The following is a 24,119-nucleotide window of genomic DNA, read 5'->3' on the forward strand; positions in this document are numbered from 1 at the left end:
TGTGCTCCGCAACGGGAGAGGCCACAACAGTGAGAGGCCCACATAACGCAAAAAAAAAAAAAAAAAAAAAAAAAGAAAACAGAAAAAAACGTACACTTAACCGTATAACCCAGCAGTCCCTCTCTTTGGTATCGATCCAAGAGAAATGAAAGCCTATTTCCACGCCAAGACTTGTATTCAAGTGCTCACAGCAGCTTTATTTTCAGTAGCCCCAAGCTGGAAACAACCTACATGCCCATCGGCAGATGAATGGGTGAACACACTATGTTGGAGGCGTATCACGGAAAAGTACTGAGCCACGAACACAGCAGCGTGGATGCGTCTCAGACACAAGCCAAACACCAGAGGGGACGTAGCGGGTGATTACATTCCCGTGGAAGCTTTCTGTCGCGATCTGGTGGGCTTGACTGCAGAGACCCAGGAGGACTTCGAGGGTGATTGTGGTGTTCGTGGTGAGCTAGGTGTTTGCATTAGCGAACACCACACATTTTAAATGAGTTAAGTTTTGTGGTATATAAATTATACCTCAACGTTAATTTTCTTTGAAGTGACATTGTAATCTTGGCAGCAGTGCAGACTTTTCGATCTGGAGTGGTCCTTAAGAGACTGTGTTCTGCACACCGGTGGGCAGACAGGGGAAGGGACCCAGGGGCCCGGTGGCTGGCCAGGTTTTCTCACTTCCCTCCTGGTGTCCTTTTAGTAATCGTGCTGCAGCAAACAGGTGGCACCTACCATCTGTCTACACTTGCTAACGCCCCAGGGACCTTGGGCTTTGACAGAGCAGCCTCTGTTGTGTGCGTCAGTCCGTGTCTGTAGCGTTCAAGGTGAATGAGTCGGTGAACCATGCTGCACCAGATACATAGAAGTCCCGTCTCCCGTCTGGAATGGCAGGGCTGGGGCGGCGCAGCTGATCAAGCGGGGGACGTTGAGGGTAAAGGGAACGCGGTGACCGGGGCTGCTGCCGGCAGGAGAGAACCGTCCTGAGAGCAGCGCGGCTCCTGGCTGGCCTGCAGCACACGGAGCTGCTCTGCTCTGTGCCGGGGGGCGGGTGGGACCCTTGGTGAGGCCCCTCTTCCTTCTGTCTCCTAGGAGTATGCCCAAGCCAGATTCGATGCCTATTTCGACCAGAAGAGGAAGCTTGGGGTGTGACTGGGGAGGCCCGCCTGCGCTGCATCCCTGGACTGCGCGGGGGCGGCCGAGCCCGAGGGTCCCTCTGTGCCCCGACTACTGTACCTGCAGCAAGAAGCCTCGGACGTCTCGCTGCCGAACACGGATGTGTATGATATGAAAGACTGTATTAAAATTGAGGAACATTTATTTCATATCTTGTTTACGATTTCACTAGGACTCTGACATGAGATCAGGAAGCAGAATTATAGTACACTAGTGCAATAGTGCAACATCTCAGACCCCCTTAATCTAGAGAAGGCATTTTCTACTTCAGTCAGGTGGGGCGAACAGCAAGAGTAAGCAGTGTCACTGCAGGTGCCTTTTTGGTTAATGTTGATCTTTAAAGGATGTTAATGACCGCGCTGGTGAACAGTGCTGACCGGGCTTTCTGTAGGTAACGGGTGTGTAGGGCGGCGAGTGGGCGGCGACACTGCCGATGCCCCGCGGCGGTCCTGGGAGACGCAGACCGCCCCCGAGGTGTGGGGTGCACAGAGGCGGGGGTGACTCTGGCTGCCCGCTGACTGCTACCTGTCGTCCGGGTTTTCCTCTGCAGGTGAATCTCAGATGAATCTCACCCTAACTGGATGCAGCCCCGCCATGCCCTCTAACTGAAAGTGCTTTATTAACTCCGGCTCTGGGGCAGGCAGTGGGCCGTGGCCACAGAGGGCCAGCAGGCTGCACGGGGCGGGGACACGTGGGCACACAGGCCCACCCTGGCCCCACCCACCCACCCACCCAATCCACTTTCCTGGCAGGGAGCGGGCTGCTTTGTCCCACCCTCTGCAGCCTTTTCCCCTCCACCTCTGCTCAGCCTGGAGCTGGGCTCTTGGTGACAGGGCCGGCTGCCCGCCCCCAGGCATGGCTGTGCCCCAGGGAAGCCTCCTGCCGCCCCCGTGCTGGGGCCTCGGTGGGCTGGGTGCGGGAGGGAAACCTTGCCTTCACTGCTCCCCGGCGTACCTCACGTGGTCGTTCTGGTGGGAAACCGCAGCCCGTACGTGGAGTATGGGGGCGGGGACAGAGTATAGCTGTGAAATCTGTATGTATTAAAAGTCCTTTGGGATAAATTTTTTTTTTTTTCACTCTGAACTCTTATTTGAATTGTTTTTTGTGCATACATTCCTGCTACCACAAAGATTGTACTATACAAACAATAAAAAAGGTAAGAGTCCATCCTCTGCTGTCACTCTCAGATGCATCCCTAGTCTCGGGGAGGTCTCCGGTGCGTCCACCCGGCTCTGGAGGCAAAGCCCTTGGGCAGGAGGGAGGGGAGCACTGGGCTGTCCAGGAGGGAACTGAACGGCTGGGCCAGGGCAGGAGGGAGACTTCCACTGCCCGGCCTTCTAGACACCGAAAGTTTTAACCAGGTGAGTGTGTTATGATATCCAAGCAATAAGACTGAGTCCTAGGGACTTCCCTGGTGGCACAGTGGTTAAGAATCCGCCTGCCAATGCAGGGGACAGGGGTTCGAGTCCTGGTCTGGGAAGATCCCACATGCCGCAGAGCAGCTAAGCCCGTGCGCCACAACTACTGAGCCTGTGCTCTAGAGCCCGCAAGCCACAACTGCTGAGTCCGCGTGCCACAACTACTGAAGCCTGCACGCCTAGAGCCCGTGCTCCGCAACAAGAGAAGCCCCCGCAGTGAGAAGTCCACGCACCGCAACGAAGAGTAGCCCCAGCTCGCCGCAACTAGAGAAAGCCCACACGCAGTAGCGGAGACCCAGTGCAGCCAAAAATAAAGTTTTTTAAAAAAAAACCAACAGCCCTAGATGCTGCTGCCCTGTGTGTGAGATGGTAGAACACAGCTCCCAGCTCCTGCCTGTGCCCACAGGGCCCGACCGGCCTTGCCCGCCCCCTGCCCCCCACCCCCAGCCTCTCGTCGCTAAGACACCAGGCCCTCTCGCGCTTCCCTCTGCCAGGCGGCTGTGGGGTCAGGCTGCCTCACGTCCCCTCGCTGGCTGTCACTTTCATTCTCTGTATGTGGAATTCCTGGGATGCCCATCTGTTCATTAGACCTTACGCTCACCGGAGCAGGCCTGTCCCCAGTGCAGGTGACCCCCGTCCCTGTGTCTCCTGATGTGACCCCCACGCCCCAGGGGCACCCCCTCCCGTGCCTTTGCGCATGCTGGTTCCACAGGAACCAGCCCTCTCCAGCCAGGCTGCCAGCTGTCCACGCGTCAAAGCCAGGGCAGGGCCAGCTAGTGTCTCCCTGGGGTCACAGCTGCCACCCACCCCCGAAACATGCCACGTTCTCGGCGCTGGGCCCCTGCTTAGGGTTCCCCTCAGCTGCCCCGCCCTGCGAGTCTGCACAGCTCTGCTCCCCAGGAAGGTAGAGCTTGGAGTCCTCGGCTTGGGCCAGATCTGGAGACGCACACCGCTCCCTCTGTTCCTAACCAGACACTGCTCTCAACGTTTCTTGGAGCCAAGTCTCTGCCAGGCGTGTCATACCGCAGCCAGACAGCCCCTCATACCCCAGCCCCTTATACCACCCCCCAGCGTCTGGGGGCCCTGAGCGGGGCAGCCCTGGGCTCTGGAGGGACAGGCTCCTCCCGGCAACTGGCCAGATAAGAGCCACGGTGACCGGGCCAGGTTGCAGGGCCCGGCCTTCTGGCTCGCCGCACCCAGGACGTCTCTGCTTTCAAGGCAGCCTTTGTTCCCGGGGCCTCCAGCCGGAAGAACCACTTGGCAGCTCCTCAGGAGAAAACGAGGCCTCTGAGAAGCACTGGCTCTGCCACCCAGCTGGTGGTGGGACCCAGACCAGAGAGGCCCGAGGATGCCACCTCCCTCCCACCAGCGGAAGGATGGCCTGGGAGCAGGACTGCCCACCAGGGAGGGATGGGGGAAGACTGGCCTCTGGGGAGGCAGGGCCTGGAGTCCGGGTCTGCCCTTTTCTGACCTTCGGAGCCCTCGGCAATTCTCAGGGTGCCCTGGAGGAGCCTCTGCCCTTGTCTTCGGGAAGGTGGCCTTGGATGTGACACCACTGTCCCATGTGGCGTGCCAGGTCCGGCTCAGGTGTCCCAGGCTGCTCTCTGCTGCAGAGCATGTTGAGTGCCGGGGGCCAGCGCCAGCACAGGGACGTGAGAATATTGGCCGATTGGTGCCAGGCACCACCCTCCATACCCAGGGTAGCCCAGACATCATCGTACAGCCAGTTTGCATATCCCCAAGGGTGGGGAACTCACTCCCCTGGCCCAGCCTGGGAGGACCATCTTTCTGAGCTAGAATGTACTGGAAACAGCCCTCCCTGGGCCTAGTTCTGGCTCCCTTCACCCCGAGAGTCTGGGATCATTGCAGATGTGCTCGTGGGTCCTCTCCTGACATCCTGAGGCCCCAGATCGTAGACCAGTGGCTCCCACTTCCCCCCACCCCACACCAACTTCAGCTGCAGAGACAGACATAAGGGAGACGGGCACAGAGGCTGGCATGGTGTCCATCCAACCAAAAGGCTCCCAGGGGCAGGACCAGCCCACGCCAGAGCCCAGGCTCCTCCACACCCAGCCGCCCCAGCCCCTGCCTCCCAGACAAGACCAAGACGCAGGTCCTGGGCCTTCCCCTTTATTTCTTCCCTGCTCAGCAAGGCAAGGGCAGGGCTGTGGGCACTATTCACCCTCCACGGCGAAGGTGAAGGGGCTCAGCTTGTAGCCAGTACCCGAGTAGAACTTGTTCTGGAACTCCACCCTGGGGTGAGAAGGGAGAGCTGGTGAGGGGACGCCCCCCACGCCCCCCCACCCCGTGCTGCCCACAGCAGCCGGGCGGCCACTCACCAGTGCAGCCGCAGCGCGTGCAGGAAGGCCGAGAGGCCCTCCATCACCAGCAGGATGGCTACGGTCATCACGGCGAAGGCGGCGAAGACGGGGACCAGCACCACAGCCGCCACACCCATCTCGCCGCCCAGGCTGAGGCCGGCTCGCATCACCATGGCCCACAGGACCTGCGACAGCTCTGCAGGTGGAGGAGGGAACCGTGGGGACCACCAAGGAAGCCACGCCGGGAAGCCACTTCGGCGTCCCGAAGCCCACCCTCCCCGTGGGCCAGCGGGGGACCTCCTCCGACGTCCCCCCTTTACAGACAGGGATACTAAGAAGTGACCAGAGGAGGCCATCCATCCCGCAGCCGGGTGTGGGAAGGAGCCGGGACTCACGGGCGTGGGCCAGGCTCAGGGCCCAGAGGCGCAGGTAGGAGGCTGTGTTGGAGATGCAGCCCAGGCAGAACTCGATGGTGTGGATGGCTTGGTGCATGAACACCTCGGACAGGACAAACTGGGGGGACAGGCGGCAGTGAGGGGCGAGCGGGGCCGGCAGCCATCCCCCACTCAGGAAGGCACCATACCCACCTCGGCCTCCGCCTGGTCCCCTGGGCATCCTGCCTTCTCCTCATCAGAGCCCTGGCTGGCCAGGGACGTGTCATGCAGGTCCAGAAGCCTGGCCGTGTCCTTATCCTAGAGGTGGGGCAGCGGCATCACAGACCCCCAGCCCCAGATGAGGCTCACGTCCCAGACAGGACCCCACCCCCAGGCTCCCCTGCCTCTACCGGCTGTTGCCTCCTCCGAGACTGGCAGCGGCGGTGCTCCCAGTGCAGGAACAAGGGCGTGCCGAGCAGCAGGATGGGCACCATGGCCAGGGCCAGGACCACCAGCGTGGGCTGCACCACCTCCTGCGGGGGAGGGGGCGACGGTCAGGGCGCCCCTGCGAGCCACCAGCCAGCTCGAGCCACGCGATTCCACAGGGGCCCGGGGAGCCCGCAGCCCACTCCACCCCAGGGCCCCTCGCTAGGCAGGGACGTCGCCCCGTGTGGAATTCCTCTGGGCATAGGAGCCACCACCCCTGCTGGGAGCTCCCAGGGAGGCCCCTCGACCTCCCTGTCTCACAGCCTCAGGCCTGCATCCAACTTCTTGGACGAGGATCCTGCAGCTGAGAGGCCCAGCCACCAAGGGCGCCCCAGGGCGGGGTGTGAGCCCCCCACACACACCCCGCCCTGCCCCAGCCTACCTGCCCGGAGAAAAGCGGCCGGTTGGTGGGGCTGCTGGAGAAGAGGAACATGTTGATGAAGTGGATGAGGATGCTGGGGGCCGAGGCAGCGCTGGCAGCCGTGACTCGCAGCCACTTGTAGGCGACCAAGAAGACGAGGTAGCCGAACAGCCCCAGCAGGAAGACCAGCTCGGGGAGGGTCTCCAGCAGCAGCCGGTGCCACTGGCCGAAGTGCCTGGGGCAGGAGGGGAGCCGGGTCACCAGGTCACCCTGGCCCTGCCCGGCCCCCCACCCCAAGGCCCCCGGTCCTCACATGTGGTTGAAGACTCCCAGGACCACCCCAAAGGTCATGTGGGTGACCCCCAGGATGACGGACATCTTCATCTTGAAGGAGTTGAGGAAGCTCAGGTGGTTGACAGCCAGGCTCCAGACCTGCGGTGGCGGGAGGGATGGGTGCCGTGAAGGGGCCTCTCCACCCGAGTCACTCCCATCGGCCTGTTTGCCCCTCCAGGGCCTCCGCACAACCCGTCACCTGCCCGACGAGGGGCAGCAGAGGGGAACAGTTAAGAGCACAGACTGGGCCGGGCAGCCTGGGCCCCAACCCCAGTTCTTCCTAGCTGGGTGACCTTGGGCATATAACCTCAGCTTCCTCACCTGTAAAATGGGGACGGTACTGACGTGCTCCCATGGAGCTGTCACGAGGACTAGACATAAAATCAATTCAACAAGGGCTCAGAACGGTGCCTGCCTGGCACAGAGGGGACTACAGAGCGCTGCCCTTATTAGGACTTGCTTCTCTGCTTTTCAAGTGGCTGTAATGCAGGCCCCCCTGCCAGGCAGGCCCTAGTCTAGGGGGGCTCCTGCCTCCTGTACCCGGAACCGGGCCTGGTGCTCGGGAGGGGCTGGGCGAGCGGGAAGCCCCGGACCCGCCCTCCCGCCTGCCACCGCCTCCGACAGGCGGCCGGGACTCACCGGGTCGATGCCGAAGGGGTATGGTCCCAGGAAGACGCCGGTGATGTTGGGGTCCAGGGAGAGCAGCGGCTGCTGGGCCAGGAAGGCGTCACTGTGACAAGAGCAGGCGGGCTGGTCAGGGGCCTGGGGGCCTTGGGGCTGCAGGGAGGGTGTGGCCGGGCCTCACCTCCAGCCCGACTGATTGGCCATGGCCGCCACGCTCCAGCCAGAGGGGAAGACGGCCGTGGCGCAGCTGAAGCACTCGTTGTAGATGAAGCCGGTATAGACGGAGAACAGGCCCATGAGCAGGAGCAGGTAGCGGCCCCCAAAGAAGGTCCTCCAGATCTGGGGGTGCAGGCACGGTGAGAGCCGGCCTGGGTCCCGTGCTGTGCCTGGACCACCACCCCTCCCCCCGTACCACCCACCCCGGCACCCCTCACCTCGTTCTGCGCCGTCTTCACGGCGGGCCGGTTCTCGGCCAGCACCATGGCCAGGGCGAAGAGAAACATGAGCAGCCCGTGGCCCACGTCACCGAACATGACGGCGAAGAGAAAGGGGAAGGTGATGATGGTGTAGGGTGCTGCGGGCAGAGGGGCCACACGGTCAGCCAGGACCCCCATCCCTGTACAGGATGCCACAGAGGCTCCCCAAGCCAGGCTCCGGGGCCCCAGGAGACATGAAGGTGGTGTAGCCAGGCAGGGATGCCACACCGCCTGCCTGCACTCAAGATCCAGGCACTTACTAGCTGTGCAACCTTGGGCTAGTGTCTTAACCTCTCTGAACCTCCACTGCCCCATCTGCAAAATGGAGATAAAAATACCACCATTTTATAGGGCTGTTATAAATGAGTTTATCCATGGACAGTACCTGGGAGCCCATAAATGCTCAATATAACGTTAGCAGTTCTAGCTATTATTATTTACGAGAAGAGCTTAAAGCAGAAGCACAGAGAGCCAGCCCAGTGGTGGTCCTGGCTGGCACACGGCAAGTTCCAGAAGGCCGAGTTGGTCACTTAACCTCTGGGGCCTCAGCTTCCCTTTAGTAAAATGGGGAAATTTTCTCATAAGCGTTAGGATTCTAATGCACATCCCAGTTATGGGTTGAATTGTGTCCCCCACCCCAACAAAAGATATGTTGGAGTCCTAACCCCCAGTACCTTAGACAGTGACCTTATTTGGAGATACAACCTTTATAGATGTAACCCAGTGAAAATGAGGTCATTAGGGTGGGTCCTAATCAAATATAACTGGTGTCCCTATAAAAAGGGGGAAATTTAGACCTTAGACACATACACTGGGAGAATGCCACATGAACATGAAGACAGCTGTCTGCAAGCCAAGGAGAGAGGCCTGAACACATTCTCCCTCACAGCTCAGAAGGAACCAGCCCTGCCGACACCTTGATCTCAGGCTTCCAGCCTCCAGAACTGAGTGACAATAAATACCTATCGTTTAAGCTGCCCCATCTGTGATGCTTTGTTACAGCAGCCCTGGCAAACGAACACCTCCGCAAAGCTATCGCTTTGAGAGCTGGTGGCATATTACCAACCGTGGCTATCTGGTGATCAGGCCTGCTCTAACCGGACTGGCATCCGCTAACGCAGAGGGACCATGGGCAGGTGAAATGGGCTGGGGGCCCCATGTCAAGCTCCCAGACGCTGGTCCTGCAGGGTCAGCAGGCCCCAGAGGACCACGTGACCCTGGTCTCAGTCCACACGGCTGATTCCATCCTCATGTGCTGCCTGTACCGCCCCGGGGACCCCCAAACCCTGCCTCTCGCCCGCTGGATGAGGCAGGACCCTTCCCTGGCCTCCCGTAAGGGACCTCATCACGGTTCACCCTCACACCCATTCTTTGGGCTGACACAGAGATGCACTGCAGCCCCTACCCAGTGACACGGGGGACGCTGGGCCACTGGCCACACCTCAGCCAGCCTGCTGCAGGGAGGGTGGTGTCTGGAGGGGGAGGAACCGGGCGGATGACAGGCCAGGTCCCACAGGCCTCAGGAAGGAGGAGGGGGCCAGGAAGGGAGGAAAGCCTGTGCCTGCTGCCCTCGGGACGGGCACTGGCAAACGGGAGGGGGCTGCCACCACCCAGCTCCAGCCTGTTGGAGGTGGGCCATGTCGTCAAATCTCTCACTTTTCGCCAGTCTTGAGAAAATGCAGACTTTTGCGAAAACTCCCACTTTAAACCCTGGCACCCGCAGCAGACACGGAGGCTCTGCCCACGCGGCCGCAGCTCCCTTGGCAGCTCTGTGCAACCCTCTGCCCAGTGGGCCACTTACAGAGCAGCAGCTTCGCCAGGCCAGTGAGCACCCAGGTGGACGTGCCTGGAGCTGACGGCCTCACTGCCCACCCGCCAGGGCTGGCAGACGACTGAGGGCGCTGGGTTTGAAAGCCCCGCTCATCAGCCTTGAGGTGGACACACCATAGTGTCCTTCGTGCTCTAGAGCTCCCTGCAGGCTCAGGCTGAGGCTGGACTTCACCTGAGACTGGCCCTACTCAGCTCTCCCCTTCCTGCCTGCTTCCCCGTCCCGAGGTCCCTTACTGGTTTCTCCCAGGAACACCTCTCTTAATAGGCCACTTGCCTCAGAGACCCCATCTCAGGGTCTGCTTCTGGGAGGACCTGACCTGGGGCTGCACCCAGTTCAAACCTTTCAACGTGGGCAGACAACGTGGCCAAGCAAAACACATCCGCAGACGGATGCTGGCCTCGCGGACCGCTGGTTTGCAACCGCTGGTGATCATTAATCTTCCCAACACCGCTCAGCTGTGTACCATTATCCCTATTTTATAGATGAGGAAACTGAGGCTCAGAGAAGCTAAGAAACTCATCAAAGTAAGTGAGTAGGACCTCCAACCTGGGCCATTCCTACCGCAAAGCTGCTATTCTTTGCACAACTCTGCTGGTTCCCGTTAGCTTAACAGCAGGGCAGTGGGGGTGTTTGTGGGGGATAAACGTGAAGCGCCTCCACTGGACCCCCAAGAGCATGACTGGGAGTGCGCCTCTCATCTCAGGAGGGTGGGACAGGCCCAGGTGGGGACGCAGCCCTCCCAGGCTTCCACCCAGGGCAGCAGCTGAGCCTCCCGAAGGCCGGGGCTGTGGGATGTGATGGCTCTCACCGGGGTTAACCTCCTGGTAGCGGCCCACACCGTAGGCGTCCACGATGCCCTGGAAGCTGGCCGTGAAGCGGTTGGTACGGATGAGTGTGGGGGGCATGTCCCGGCAGGGGATGCGGTGAACCACGGCGCTCACCCCCGCCTCGCTCTGGGGCACCCGGCAGGCAGGCAGACAGACAGACAATACTGATGACAGGAGCCTTCAGGGACCCTCAGACCCTCCAGCCACGGCCAGCTAGAGATGGAGAGCACTGTGGGGACTTGCTGGGTGGGAGCCAGGGGACCCAGGGCAGCCCCTCCTCTCCTTGTGAAATAGCATGACCAGCCCCACCTGCCCCAGTTCAGGGGGATTCAGGGAGGGCCAGAGATTGGCCCAGAAGTCACTTGGGAAACAGAAGCGTGCTTCCTCCCATCCAGGTGGCCCAGGAGAGGGAGCCCCGTTGCCACAGGTGAGCACCTACCATGGCGACCCCTGGAAGCAGGGTCAGCAACCCCATTTCACAGATGAGCCCAAGGCTCCCTCCAGTTGGCCCAAGGTCACAGGGCCAGTACCTGCAGAGCCTGGATTTGAACCCGGTTTCTAACTTAACACCCAGTGCAGCTTCCAGGGTGTGACGGCCCATCATCCCAGGGCCTCTGGGAAGTCAGGGCAGGGAGAGGAGGGCTTGCTGGGCCAGGGCCATCACGGTGGACTCCCTGGAGGAGGATGAGCCCCGGCAAAGGTACGGCGCTGATGGCACCAGGAATGGGAGGCGTTGTGTGGAGGAAACCAGCCCCTGCCTGGCAGCAGGGGAGGGCGGGAGACCCCCCCGATGCTCACCGAGCTGCCCTGCAGCGCCTGCTGCACTGTGGGCAGGTCGTGCGTGGCACACCAGGCCTCGGCGATGAGGCACTTGTGCGTGGCGCTCACGCTGCACTGGTTGAGGGCCAGGTACACGGCCTTCATCTTGCGGATCTGCACCTGCCAGGGCGGCAACAGTCTCTGCACCCGGCCCAGCACCTGGCTCAGGAAGCGCTCCGTCTCACCCAGGACCTGTGGCCAGAGCAGACTGGTCAGGAGTCGGGGGAGGAGCGGGGTGGGGGTGGGGGCAGGGAGGGGAGGGGGAGGGGTGTCAGGAGGGGAGGGGTGGGGGGAGGCAGGGGTCCAGCCAGGCCACGGGCGCCCACCTCCTGCAGCTCTTGGCTCTGCTGATGCAGCTGCTGCAGGGCTGCGCGGCGGGCCCCCTCCTGCTCCTCAAATGGGAAGACGTGGCAGTGGAAGCTGGCAGGGAGGAGGGGGGAGGTGAGGTGGGCACAGGGTCCAGGGCTTGCAGAGGCTGAGTCTAAAGGGAGCCCACAGGGCAGTGTGGCAAACAGAGCGGGCTCAGTGGAGGTGACACGCAGGGGCCCGGGCACGAGGGCAGCGGGTGGCCAGCCCCCCACCCAATGGGGGCTCACCAGTCAGTGATCTTGCGGATCTTCTGCCCGATCTGCTCGCCCCAGTAGGAGATGAGGAAGGTCATCCACGTCTCAGGCTCACCCTGCCGGAGCGGGGCGCAGATCACCCTGCAGTCCCGGCTCCACCCAGCACGCACCCCAGCCTGTGTGCGCCCGGCCTGCTCACCGTCACGGGATCCTCCAGCTGCTGCTCCATGTCCCTGAAGCTGGCGATGAGGAAGCCGCGGCAGGCCCTCCAGAGCAGGCGCTCCAGGGCGGCGGCCTTGTGGGGCTCCACGGCACCTGCCACGAAGCTGCAGGGACGGGCGGGGCTGGGCAGGGGCTGCTCCGGCCTCCCCCCGCCTCACCCGGGCCAGGCACACCACCCCCGTCCACACAGAGGAGGCAGGAGCCCACCAGGCAGGGCCAGAAGAGACCCCCAGGGGCAAAGGGAAGTCCAGGCCTGAGGGCGGCTGCAGGAGGGCCCTGGACAAGAAGTCCGAGCTGGCCTGCCTCACCCCTGCACCAACCGGAAAGAGAGCGGAGCCGCCCCTCACTTACTTGACCCTCAGGTCCTGGTGCGGCCCCCCGGGGGACTGGAGCAGGGGTCTTCTTTCCAGGGGCCCATCTGTGTGGCTGGCTGCCAGCTAGGAACCGAGAGGCACCATGAGTCCCGGCCCAGGTGGGGCCTGGGGCCCCCACCCCTCCCCGTGCCCTGCCCAGGCCGGAGCTGACCGGGGGACCCTGGCCCTGGCCCTGGCCCTGGCTCTGGCCCAGTACAGCCGAGTGGAGCTGCAGCTGGTGGAGCTGGGCCCGCAGGGCCTGCTGGTTGCCCCGCACGTCCCGGAGCTCCTGTGCTAGGCGATCCGTCTCCTCCTGGATACGCAGAAGGTCGCGGGGCAGGGGCGCCAGCAGCGCCCCCTCAGGCAGAGGCAGCGTCAGCCCAGCCCGCCGTACCTCCTCCTGCAGGAAGGCTGGGTGGCAGAGGGACGGGTGTCAGGGGCGCCGGCTCAGGGGCCACCACCAGCCAATGGCCACTATTAGCCAAGGGATGGCTAACATCTAGGGAATTCCAACTGCCACCCCAAACTCCGCTGGCCACGAGCTAACTGATTCACTGAGTCTGAGACCCTGGAAAAACCTCAGGCTAAACCTCCATCCCTGCAGGTCTGCTCCGCCTCCCCCCGCCCTGGGGCTCTTCTGGGCTGCTCTCCGTCCCCAGCCCCTGGCCTGGGTCCCATAGCGGTCTTGCGGCAGGTGGCCCTAGCACTGCAGGGGGATGAGAGCTTGCATGGAGGCCCACAGGGTACCTGCTTGACGACTTAAAACCTAGCAATCTAACCGTTAAACAGACATGCTCTATCCTCCCACCTTGCAGGACCCTCCTAAGAGGGGTTTCCAGGATAGAACCCAGGGCAGGGGTCCCTCTTGCCCAGGTCCAAGGAGCTGCTCCTTGGGGGCACCAGACCCAGGATCCTGGCCTCTGCCCATCCCAGTCCATCTGCAGCAGAGAGAGCTCTGTCCACGCTTCTCTCCTGCTTAGGAACCTATGGGTGGCTCCTGGCGTCCAGAGGATGAAGTCCCGAGCCCTCATTCGGTATTCAAGGCCTCTTCCAAGCCGGGCCTGGCCTGGACCCTCTGCTCAGCTCACCCAAGAACACCCCAAAGATCCCAGGTGCCCTGTCCTGGCTCTGCAGGGCCTGGTCCGGACCTCCCTTCTTCGCCATCCGCCTGGGCAACTCGGACTCTTCCTTTCAGACCGAGCTTGACTGGCGCCTCCTCCGGGAAGTGTGCCTGGGGTGTGGGCCCAGGGCCAACTCACCAAAGGTCTTCTCCAGCTCTTCACAGCGACGAATATCTACCACGAAACGTCTCTGGAAGGCACTCACCGAGGCGTTGAGCTGTGGTTGCCAAACGGAGGGGTCAGTTTTCCAGGCAGAGGGCCAAGGAGGTCCCCCCACCAGGGCCCAGGCCTGGCTCTCCTCAGGCCATAGCTGCCTCCCCCAGAAAGGTGCTGAGTACACTGTGACCCTCCAGATGCCCAGCTGAAGACACACCAGACCCCATGTGTCCTGGGAAGGGTGAGGCAGGGCCCAGGAGGCCTGGCTGAACCCAGGCTGGGGCAGGGTGGTCTCAGTTACGAGTAAAGCCGGCCTGAGAGCAAAGTATCTATGGCAGAGGTTGCCGGGATTCAAGCAGGGCCGGGGGTCAGTCTGGGGGAGATGGTCCACCGTATGCGACACCCAAGGACGAGGCCTCCCCCCACGCCCACCCCGGCCCCACTCACGTCTCTGAACTCCACAAGGCCCAGCTCCCCAAGCTGGCTCACGCAGGCGTAGGCAGCAGCTGTGGGCAGGAAGAGCTGGACGAGCACCACCTCCTCACTCCGGAACATGGAGCCCATGGTCCTGCGGGGCCGGCAGGGGTGGGAGCTCAGGCGGGTGGGGTCCCAGGCAGTTCCCCACCAGGTGTGAATTCTGGGTTCACATGATCCTGCAAGGTGCCGCTACCACCCCTATCTGACAGATGGGGAGACTGAGGCCCGGGATGGCTCAGCGGGGTGCTGAGGTCACACAGGAAGTAAGCGGCACAGCTGACCTCACAGCCGGACCCACAGTCCAACGTCAAGCTCCTTCCCAGCTGGCTCTGCCCCGTCTGAGACCCCTGCCCCCACCCCTAGTGGCTCCTGGGGACACTGGCTCTTCTCACCCTTGGCCCCTGCTCCTGCTGTCCCCTCTCTGTGACCTGCCCTCACCCGAGATCCTACACATCCTCGGGGCCCCAGGCCAAGGGCCACCTCCAGCGCCGGCCACCTGACTGTCCTCGCCTTTCCACCCTGGGGAGCATCCTTGACAGGAACAGCAGGGCTGAGGTGCTCCCCATCCCCACAGGCAGCCAGGGCCCTCCTCCCTCCCTGCGGGTCTGTGGGCGCTGAGGGGTGGGGGCCTCCTCTGGGACTCGGGAAGGGTAGAGAGGACAGGCAGGGGGCGCTGAGGAAGCGAGACCTTCCCCTGAGGCCCAGGCTGCCTGGCAGCAGCCTAGCCGGTAGGGGCCGAGGGAGGAGGCCTCCAGGTGTCGAAACCAACAAAAGTGAAACTGTGGAAACTGAAATGGGCAGGAAGGGCCTGGCCGGGCCTTTGCTCAAACGTCGCCGGCAGGGCAGGGGGAGGGCCAGGGTGGCCTCCCTGGGCCCTGTAGACGCCCAGCCCACAAGCCAGGGCTCCATGGCCACTGCCCTTGGGGCCCAGGGCCGGCCCCTGCCCCTCTGTGGGACTCAGTTTCCTTAGCTCTCAAATTGAGCGGGAGAGGGGACAGGCACAGGCCAGAGCCCCGCTGAGAGGGTGAACATCTGACACCCCACCTGCTGTCTGGGTTGGGCTGGGGCCTGCCTAGTTGGTCACTTCCTCTCCTGGGTCTGGTTTGCTTAAACGTAAATAGGAAAAGCAGCCCCTTCCCCAGCCCCGGGGAGAATAGAAGAGAGAATGCGGAGAGACAGCTGCGGGCTGTGGAAGCACCAGGCCCTGAACAGGGAAGGGTGGGCAACAGGGCCAGGGACCAAGGCTCTGAGCCCTACCAAGCTGTGATTAGCTGTGTGTTCTCTGGGGAGTCTCTCACCCTCTCTGGGCCTCCACTTCCTCTTTGGGTGAATGGGACTTGGCCGCCCTGCCAGAGACAGGACCTAGGTGGGGAGATAAAAATAGCAAGGGCCCCGTGTAACTCCCTCACCCACAATACCTCATTTAAATCTAACAGCAATCCTTGGGGGAGGGGGCATTGTAGCCCTGTTTTATAGACGGGTCAGCAGGTGACCAAGCCAGGCAGGAGCCAGGCCCTGGGGCTGCAGGTTTGGAAGTCCCAGCCCACAGTATGCGCTCAGGGGAGGGCTGTTCTCTGCCCCAGGTACCCCAAAAGGCTGGGCTGGCCAAACGGGGGTTGTAGGGAGCTAGGTGTGGGGATCCAGGCAGGGCAGCAGCCCTGGGGCCTGGGCACATCCCTTGGATGGGACAAGCCGTGGTGAGCACAGGGGTGCAGAGACCTGGGCAGATCCCTTCCCTGGCATTTCAGGCCTCCACTGTCTCATCCCCTCCCCCTCATCCTCCCTGGCCCCTTCCTGAGCCAGGGGCCACCCCAGCGACATTTACAGAACAAATGAAGGTGCCTCCGTCCTTCAGGGTCCAGACTCTAGTCACTCTGTGCCCCTCTCCTCCTGCTCCCTTGGGAGGCTGGAGGCTTAAGGCCAACTCCTCCAGAAAACCACCAGATCTCTCCTCTGAGCCCCTGGCCCGCCACGATGAGCTGCGCTGGAGGCGAGGGTCTGCGTGCGCTCTCTTCTAGCTCCGCCTCTTCCTAGTTGGGTGGGCCGCAGTTTCCTCATCTGTAGAATGGGTCCCTCCCTGCCAGGAAGATGCAGCAGAGAAAGCTCTGAGCACCACCTGGCCCCGCACAGCTGAGCTCAATACTACTTGCTTGTTACAGGCTGTTAACACCCCCATTCTCCGCTTCTTTCTCCTCTCAGTCGCCTCTGTGGCCCCCAGCAACGGCTGACACCCGCGGGCCGGACGACTGAGCTGCCTCTACTGACCCAGCTGGGTGGGGCCCCACGACCCCCCCCTTCCCGGGGCAGTGGGAAGCGAGGGTGGCAGGCAGAACTGGGGGGCTCTGCAGCCCCCGGCTGGGGCACTTACCCCCGGGTCGGCCGCTCTGCTCTGCTCTGCGCAGCTCTGCACTCCCAGCTCTGCGATCCCGCCGCGGCGCCCACGCAACTCACTTTCCGCGGCGGGAGGGGCCGGGAGGGGAGGGGCCAGGGAAGCTCCGCCCCTGGCCCGCCCCAAACCTCAACCCGGAGTCCTGGGAGCTGGAGCACGGGTGGGAGGCAGGCCCTGGGCTGGGATTGCCTGGCGGCCTCACTTCCTCGCTCCAGGCTGGGAGACCATTCGGAGCTGTGGGTCGCCTAATCCGGGCGAGGAAGCCCGGAGACGGGAGTAGACACTGACCAGCGCCAACCGCGCACATCTACGTGGCCGGGATGTGGGGAGATGCCCAGCCTAGGCCCAGCTCCGGGGCTACAGGGTGGGATCTCCGCCATCTAGAGGGCTCACTGGGCTGATAAGACCCCAATACGCTCAGGCCTGGGGCCCAAGACCTACGTGTCCCCACCTCTAGGACCCCCTCCCCCTTGCGTGAGGCCGCAGTTACACAGGTCCTTATAGCTTCCTGCTTCTGACCACCACCTTGGACTCCAGGAACAGTGGTCTGGGCAGGTGGCTGCCCTTCTCTGGGCCTCTTTCCTCAATGGCAGCAGGACACCAAGGGCCAGGGCCTGGTGCCCGCACCCAGCAGGCACTGGGCAATGCTCTGCCCTGGCTGTCCCTCCTCCTGTGGCTGGATGTGTCCCCATGACCTTGCCGCTACTGAGTTCCGTGCAGTTTGTCCTATCGCGGCACCCACAACCTGGGGCTCACGACTGTCCAGCTGCCTGCACTTTGGACAGGCCAAGCCTGCACCCGCTGGGGCCCCTCAGCTCTGGTGATTCTTGAACCCCGACAGGGCAAGCGCCTGTGAGAGGTGGGGGGAGGGTGGGCAAACGGAGCCCCAGAGCTGGGCGCTGGCAACTGAGTCACAGCCAAGGCTAGTGTCTTCAGCAAAGTGGGAGACACTTTCTGGGGCACGGAGGGGCTACTTTCAAGGAATAACCTCGACACAACCAAACTGAGTACCAGTGGGGGCCTCGGATCAATACTTCCTGTTCAGGGCAAACTGGAACTCCATAATGTTACAAAATGGCGTTAGAGCTGCACTCTGACCCAGCAGTAAGGGAGAGAATCAAGTCAGGAGCTGGATAGACTCAACCATTTTATTTATTTATTTATTTTGGCTGTGCCGCATGGCATGTGCAATCTTAGTTCCCCAACCAGGGATCGAACCCACGGCCCCTGCACTGGAAGTGTGGAGTCTTAACCGCTGGACCGCCAAGGAAGTCCCTAGACTCATCCACTTTAAATGAAAGTATTCTATTTACCTGCGTACAGATAGAGGCTCCATGTCAAGCATCTAGTGCTGGTTATGTGTGGGAAAAGCAAAATTAGAGGCAATTTAGGATTTTCAAGCCTGCCTTTTACAACCGGCCTTGTTTTTGGAGAGCTCCTGCCCCCAGCAGACAGCAGGACTAGCGGTGCTGGACTCGTGGACACTCCCCGGGCTCGTCTTCCTTCCTGGTCCTGCACTTCTCACCTCCGTGCCATTTTGTGGGTTCAAAGGGCCCCAAAACCTTGGCCAGTGGTGGGGCCCACACAAGTCCTGGGCCACTTCTGCATCAGGAGATGGCCCATCCTGGCCTGGTAAGTAGGTCCAGGTGTCAGCAGGGGGTCTGAGAAGAGGGGCTCCCTGGTAATGAGCTGGATAATCTGGGTTTCTTTCCTGCAGGCCTTGTCAGAGCCTTGAACGTGCTATCATGCAGTGCCTTCCCAGAGGGGAGAGGCACTTGGGGCATTTCCCACACTTACGGGTCCACAGAACACCCTTCCAAGAAGCATCTTGGGAGATCAGTGTTTTGTAAAAAGCACTTTTGGAAATAATGGAGAAAGGGAACTCCGAGATCTCTCAGGCCTGAATTCGTTTTTTCATCAGATGTGTGCTGTGTGACCCTGAGCAAGACACTTTGCCCCTCTGAGCCAGTTTCCTCACTGCTGAGAACGAATTGAAATCCTCTCACACCTCTTAGCACCAAGTTAGAGGGGGCTGTTTTTGGCTACTCTACTGCCACTGGGCTTGCGTGTGGCCCTGGAAGGAACCACATCACTTGGCTGGGACTGCAAAGCAGGAAGTCCTGAGCAGCAGAAGCCAAGCCAGCAGCCTAGTCTGGGGAACCTGGAGAGAAAAGCGGATGTGGCTAGAGGAGAGGCAGAGCCAGCTCACAGGCAGCAGGGCCTGGGTCATCCCCTCGTGACTGTCACCCCACCCAGAGCAGGCTTTCCCTGCCTCCCAGCAAGGATGCCCCGGCCTTTCCAAGTTCCTGCTCTTGAGGTATTTCTGCCTGCGGTCTTGGGAGAGGCTCTAGGTCCTTAGGGTCTCAGCTGTGGGTGGCCCTCAGGAGAGGACAGGCCCCAGCCCCACCCCTTGGGCACACAGGATTATGGGAACAGTGGACCTGGGCTAACCTCCAGCCTGCGGAGCCTTGGGGAATATGCCCAGGAAGATGTGTGGGCCACATGCTGCCACAGGCCTGGGCCCAGCCACGGGGAGGGCCTGGCAGGTCCCACAGAGTCGCACAGGAGGGCGACTCTGTCTGAGGACCTGGTCCAATGGAGGAAGCCACAGGCCGTGGTCAGGCCGCGGACGGTCTTGGCCTGGACGGCGGACTGATGACAGAGGCGGTGGGGAGGTCAGAGCTTTTATTGGGCAGAAGGGGACCTCGGGTCAGCCGGCAGGCCGGTCACCGGTAGAGGTAGTCGGCCTGGATGTTGGCGGCGATCTCGGCCTCCCACTTGTCCCCGTTGTTGAGCAGCTTCTCCTTGTTGTAGAGCAGCTCCTCGTGCGTCTCCGTGGAGAACTCGAAGTTGGGGCCCTGCGAGCGGGGGAGCAGGCGCAGCCACGTCAGGCCCCTCCGAGGAGCTTCCGCCCTGGCCTCCCCCGCCGCGGGGCCCGCTCACCTCAACGATGGCGTCCACAGGGCAGGCCTCCTGGCAGAAGCCGCAGTAGATACACTTGGTCATGTCGATGTCGTAGCGTGTGGTCCGGCGGCTGCCATCGGCCCGAGGCTCAGCCTCAATGGTGATGGCCTGGGGGGTGGCACAGGGTACTGTCACCTGCCAGCCACACTGGCCCCAGGCACAGGATCCAGGCCCCGCCACGGCTCATTCCCACTCCTGGGGGACTGGCCCCCCGGGGCCTACAGAGCGGACCCTCTGTCATCCACTCTCGGCCCGCGTGTACCTTTCCTGACCCCTCTCCTAACAGGCCGCCCGGCGCGGCTGTGACGTCGGCCTCTGAGCGCTTGCCCTAGCTGACATTCTCGTTTGTTAACTGCCAGCACCTCCTGCCTGAGAACGTGAGTCCCACGAGGAGAGGGCCGTTGCCTGCCTTGTTCACCATAGCACTTGCAGCCCCAAGGGGTCCCACCCTGTAAAAAAAATGCCCCATTACTGTCGGTTGTATGTTGAACAACCTTCCCAATTACATCTAGTTATCCCCATTTAATGGATGAGAAAAGTGAGGCTCAGAGAGGTTGAGGGCTTTCCCAAAGCCACACAGTAAGTGAGGGGCAGAGGCCAGACTCAAACACAGGTCCTTAACTCTCACTTCCTGGGCGCACACTTGCACCAGCTGGGGGCAGGGGTGGCCTGGGGCCTCCCACAGCTGGGAGGACCTTCAAAGGGATGTGGCAAAGGCCCTCAGATGTCCCCAGGAGTGTAATGCCCACCACTCCAGTGGGACCTTTGGCTATTAGCCTCATCTCTTTGTGCCTCAGTTTCCTCTATAAAAATGGGGATAATAATCTCTACCTCCTAGAGTTGTTGCAGAGATGAGTCATGAGTTTGGCTCAGTGCCTGGTCCATAGCCGGCACTCACTGTCTGGATGCCACCACTGTTATTATTTTTTCGGGGCTCTCCTATGTGCTCCAGGTCGGTGGCTAGACTGGGGACAGCAAGGCCACAACCTGTGACCTGCAGGACCTGGGAGTGGTCCAGGAAATGAGGCAGGTCGTGGACAGGAGCCATCCTGAGTCACAGAGATGTGGCCTGGAGCAGCCGCTGGGAGGGGGTCGCTGTGTGAACAGCGAGGACCCCTGAGCCTGCTGGGCTCCTGCCAGGCACATCCACCAGCCCAAGAGCCCCAGCTGTGTCTGTCCGTTTCTGCACTAACAGTCCGTGCGGGAACCTCCGACAGAACCAGATGCCAGGGGCTCAAAGGAGCAGCAACCGGGGGCAGTGAAGGCCTCGGCTGCAGCACACGTGTCCCTGGGTCCGGTCCTGTGGCGGGCACATAGGCAGCGCTCCTGAAACGGCTGCTGCATCCAGGTAAAAGTGGAGACCCTCAGGTGCCGCCTCGTGGCTCGAGGCCTGGGTTTCACGCCCCCAACCAGACCCGCAAGGGCAGGACCCACAGGTGTCAGGTGGCCTGCTCAGGGCTGGAAATTTCCCTCCCCTGACTCACTGCCTCTGAGTCAGCTCCCATTCACGGGGGGAAGTGGCTCAGAGCGGGAAAGGGACTTTCTGGGGACACCCACCCAGCAGGGGGGCCAGAGTTCGGGCCCAGGGCTGCCCACTTCACTCTCTCTGCAGCAGGCTGTGGCCTCCCTCTCCCAGTGGCAGGGGCCGGGGGGCGGTCAGTTGGGGTCAGGGGCTCACCTGGGCTGGGCAGACGGCCTCGCAGAGCTTGCAAGCGATGCAGCGCTCCTCCCCGGACGGGTACCGGCGCAGCGCATGCTCGCCACGGAAGCGTGGGCTCAGTGGGCCCTTCTCAAATGGGTAGTTGATGGTGGCTGGCTCTCGGAACAGGTAGCTCAGGGTCATGCCCAGGCCTGGGGGCGGCACAGGCACAGTGGGAGGGGGCCCTCCTCCCTAACACATCTGTGCCCCCGACCAGCTGGCCTCCCCCCTCCCCCCAGGGCCCACCTCGGATGAGCTCGGTCCACAGCAGGGTCTGAGCTGCCCGGTCGGTCACCGACTTCATGTCCATTGAGGGCTCTCGCATGTTCACATATTCTGCAGGGGAGGCGGGCAGAGAGGCCGTGGCAGGAGGCCTCACACAGGCCCTCCCCAAGGACTCCAGCTCAGGGAGATGACGCCTGGCCTCCTTCTAGGTGCAACAGCTGGGCCCCCCAGGGGGTTTGTTCATTCACCAAACCTCCCCCGCCTCAGTGAGCACCCTTGAGGCCAGCCTCAGGCCCTGGGCAGTCCTCGCCTGCTTCTCCCTGTGCCTGTGTGGCCAACCAAGCCAGGAGTTGATGGGGGTTGGAAGGGGCTTGGGTGCTGGGGTCCTGATGAAGAGGCACAGCTCCCAGGGCTCACACTTGGCAGCTCCCTCCCTGTCCCACACGGGGAAGGTCTGAGATCACACGGTGTAGCCACATGGAAAGCCCTCCACCCCCTGCAATGACAGACCCTGCCCCCAAGAATCATATTCAATCTTGATCACCATCCTCTTTTTACAGAGTGGAAACTGAGGCTCCGAGAGGGCGAGCCCCCAGCAAAGCCAGGACCAGAACCCAGGCCTTCTCCCCTGCCTCTGGCAGGACCATGATCAGAAAGCCTGAGGCTTGAGGTGCCCTGGGACTCACTGTAGGTGGCTGCCACTGTGCTTCTGTGGAGGCTCCGGCCACTGGGATACCCTGCAAGGACAGGGGTTACGCTGTGCAGATGCGACCTCATGCTAGGAGGCTGGGCCCCTCACACCCGGGAAAGGCTCCCTTGGTCCTACCTGCACGTGCGGCCTGGGCCAGGGCACGAAGCAGCATGGGCGTGGTCAGGCAGCGCATCTGTGGGCAAGACAGTGAGGCACAGGTGGATCTCAGACAGGCATGGTTCCCCACCCCCACCCCCGGGAACCCTAGCATTGCAGGAGCCTTTACCCTTGACCCCAGTGCCACTGTGTCAGCTTCTCCCTGCTCACCCCCATTCCTGTCAGAGGCACAGACGGGCTTCCTGTTCCCAGGTGCAGCCCCTCCCGGCCTCCAACCTGACCCAGGTTAACACTGCCAACTGCCACCGGCATTTATTCAGAGCTCACCGTGCCAGGCACTGTGCTAGGGGTCACGCGCACTGTCACTTTGTCCACATGAGGACCTCAGAGGGAGGCACAGATGAGAAGCCACAGCTCAGTCGTGTTAAGTGACTTGCCCAAAGTCACACACTGAGGGGGTGGGACCAGGATGTGAACCCAGGCCAGACCCCTCCCTTTACACCCCCAGCCCCCGCCTGCTGAACCTTTTAAAGGCTTAAATAACCCTCGAGATCAAATTCCTCTCCCCAGCATCAAGGCCCTTCTGGAACTGTCTCCCAGCCGGCCAAGTGACCTTGGGTTTTCTCACTTGTGAAATAGGAGGTCACGAGAATGGAGGGGGCTCGAAGATGCCAAGGGTTTAGCCCAGAGCCTGGCACTTAGCCGGAGCCCCAAAGTGCCCCTCTCGTGACCTGTGACCTCTAGTGGGACCATTTCTTTTGACCGGGGACTTCAGTGCCAGGCGCCCAACCCGGCTTCTTCCCCGACCTTCCTCATGACCTCTGACCCGACGCCCGCAGGAGGTGCATATGCGCCCTGAGGGTGCCGGTTTCCCGCCCGCTGCACGCTCAAGGACACAAGAGGCCGCGGGTCCTGAGCAGGCCGAGATAAAGCCCGGGCGCGGAGCCGGCGGAGCCAACGGGGGCCGCACACTCGACCCCGATGCCGCGCTGCCCAGGCTGGGTCTTAACAGCTGAGCCCCGAACACCCAGCCCGGAACACCCACCTTGAATCGCTGCCTCCCCTTCCAGTGCCGAGGGACCTGTCCGTCGAGAGGCGGAGCCTACATTCTGGGATGCTGCCATTGGGCGCGGACTCTTCATGGTGTGGTCTGATTGTCTGGTGGCGCAGCCGAAAGAGGCGGGATCGAAAAAATCTTTTCTCCGATTGGCTAGGGGAGCAGGCAGGCGCTTGAGGTGGTGTAGAGCGCCGCCGGGTTGGGTGCGAGAAGCTAGTGAGCCGGGACTCCCGAGCTCTTGGAGGCGGGACATCCGAGGCGTGGTTTAAGGTTGCTGCTCCTGTCGGACCCGGCACCCTGGGCCGGAGGACCTCCGCTCGGCCTCGGCAGGGCGTGTGTGATAACAGTGATGAGAATCGTAGCCTGTGGTGATTCCGCGCGGGAGCCATGCCTACTCTATGCTAAACCTTCATCCTGGCGTCTTCATTTAATCCTCCCGGCAGCCCTGTGGGGAGGAACGATTATTTCCGCTTTACAGATGGGGAAACTGAGGCACGGACTTGTGTAGTAACTTGGCCCAAACCTTAGATCTGTGAAGTGCGGCCGCCTGAACCACTCCTGGATCTGTATGACCCAGGAGCTCCGTCCCTCAACAGCCCCCAAACCCGTGTTTCCTCCCAGTGAATTGTGTAGCAGAGGGACCCCGGAGGCTGCGAACACTGAGAAAGCCCCTGAGGCCGCCTGTGTGTTGGGGGGAGTGGAAGGTGGTCAGGGAGGGCTTCCTGGAGGAGATGATATCCAAGCAGAGCTCAAGGAGGAGTCGAGCAGAACCAGAAGGGCCAGAGAGCATGCCCAGCTTCTGTGCGGAGGTCCACCAGAGAAGGAGGACACATCCAGTGCGTTAGAAGAGGACAAGGATGGGTTGGTGGTGGTGGGGGGGGGGTCGTGCACAGGGCTGTGCAGAGCCTCCCAAGGATTGTTATGGGTCCAGACTTGTGAGCCAGGGGAACCACTGAAGGGGTTCAGGCTGAGGGCTAGTATGGTCCAATGGGCTTTGGGAAGATCTCTGAGGAGAAGGGCTGGGCCCCGGGGGAAGAGGGTA

General features: G+C 61.9%; 3 protein-coding genes across 7 annotated transcripts in view; 1 reads left to right on the plus strand and 2 right to left on the minus strand.

The window, feature by feature from the left end:
- The window catches only part of CHKA (choline kinase alpha), a gene marked incomplete at its 5' end in the record, with an annotated part of 61,011 nt that extends 59,696 nt beyond the window's left edge, over positions 1 to 1,315 (plus strand). For all 4 annotated transcript variants that reach the window (XM_079709035.1, XM_079709036.1, XM_079709038.1 and 1 more), the window contains one exon: positions 1,090 to 1,315. In XM_079709035.1, coding sequence (XP_079565161.1) covers positions 1,090 to 1,149 — 60 coding nt within the window. In that variant the 3' untranslated portion in view covers positions 1,150 to 1,315. The remainder of the gene's footprint in view (positions 1 to 1,089) is intronic.
- A 3,391-nt stretch (positions 1,316 to 4,706) lies between these two features.
- On the minus strand, positions 4,707 to 16,339 carry TCIRG1 (T cell immune regulator 1, ATPase H+ transporting V0 subunit a3). The gene is made up of 20 exons (XM_079707867.1): positions 16,304 to 16,339; positions 13,906 to 14,026; positions 13,441 to 13,519; positions 12,354 to 12,592; positions 12,180 to 12,265; positions 11,806 to 11,932; positions 11,640 to 11,722; positions 11,370 to 11,463; positions 11,023 to 11,235; positions 10,206 to 10,350; positions 7,525 to 7,664; positions 7,272 to 7,429; positions 7,106 to 7,196; positions 6,447 to 6,565; positions 6,155 to 6,368; positions 5,697 to 5,819; positions 5,500 to 5,604; positions 5,308 to 5,425; positions 4,931 to 5,108; positions 4,707 to 4,844 (listed from the first exon to the last, which is right to left on the minus strand). The coding sequence occupies exons 2-20, from the start codon at positions 14,020 to 14,022 to the stop codon at positions 4,766 to 4,768; spliced, it is 2,508 nt and encodes an 835-aa protein (XP_079563993.1). The 5' UTR covers positions 14,023 to 14,026; positions 16,304 to 16,339; the 3' UTR covers positions 4,707 to 4,765.
- Positions 16,340 to 19,001: 2,662 nt separating this feature from the next.
- NDUFS8 (NADH:ubiquinone oxidoreductase core subunit S8) lies at positions 19,002 to 23,116 on the minus strand. Of its 2 annotated transcripts, none has more exons than XM_079708550.1 (7): positions 23,066 to 23,116; positions 22,039 to 22,096; positions 21,899 to 21,949; positions 21,234 to 21,323; positions 20,967 to 21,100; positions 19,268 to 19,396; positions 19,002 to 19,182 (listed from the first exon to the last, which is right to left on the minus strand). In XM_079708550.1, the coding sequence occupies exons 2-7, from the start codon at positions 22,094 to 22,096 to the stop codon at positions 19,051 to 19,053; spliced, it is 594 nt and encodes a 197-aa protein (XP_079564676.1). In that variant the 5' UTR covers positions 23,066 to 23,116; the 3' UTR covers positions 19,002 to 19,050. The 2 variants fall into 2 exon arrangements, with proteins under 2 accessions (XP_079564676.1, XP_079564675.1); XM_079708549.1 differs by having other exon boundaries at positions 20,967 to 21,139.
- Positions 23,117 to 24,119: the final 1,003 nt, after the last annotated feature.

This window comes from Hyperoodon ampullatus, assembly GCF_949752795.1.
Source record: "Hyperoodon ampullatus genome assembly, chromosome: 7".
In the NCBI taxonomy this organism is placed as follows: domain Eukaryota; kingdom Metazoa; phylum Chordata; class Mammalia; order Artiodactyla; family Ziphiidae; genus Hyperoodon; species Hyperoodon ampullatus.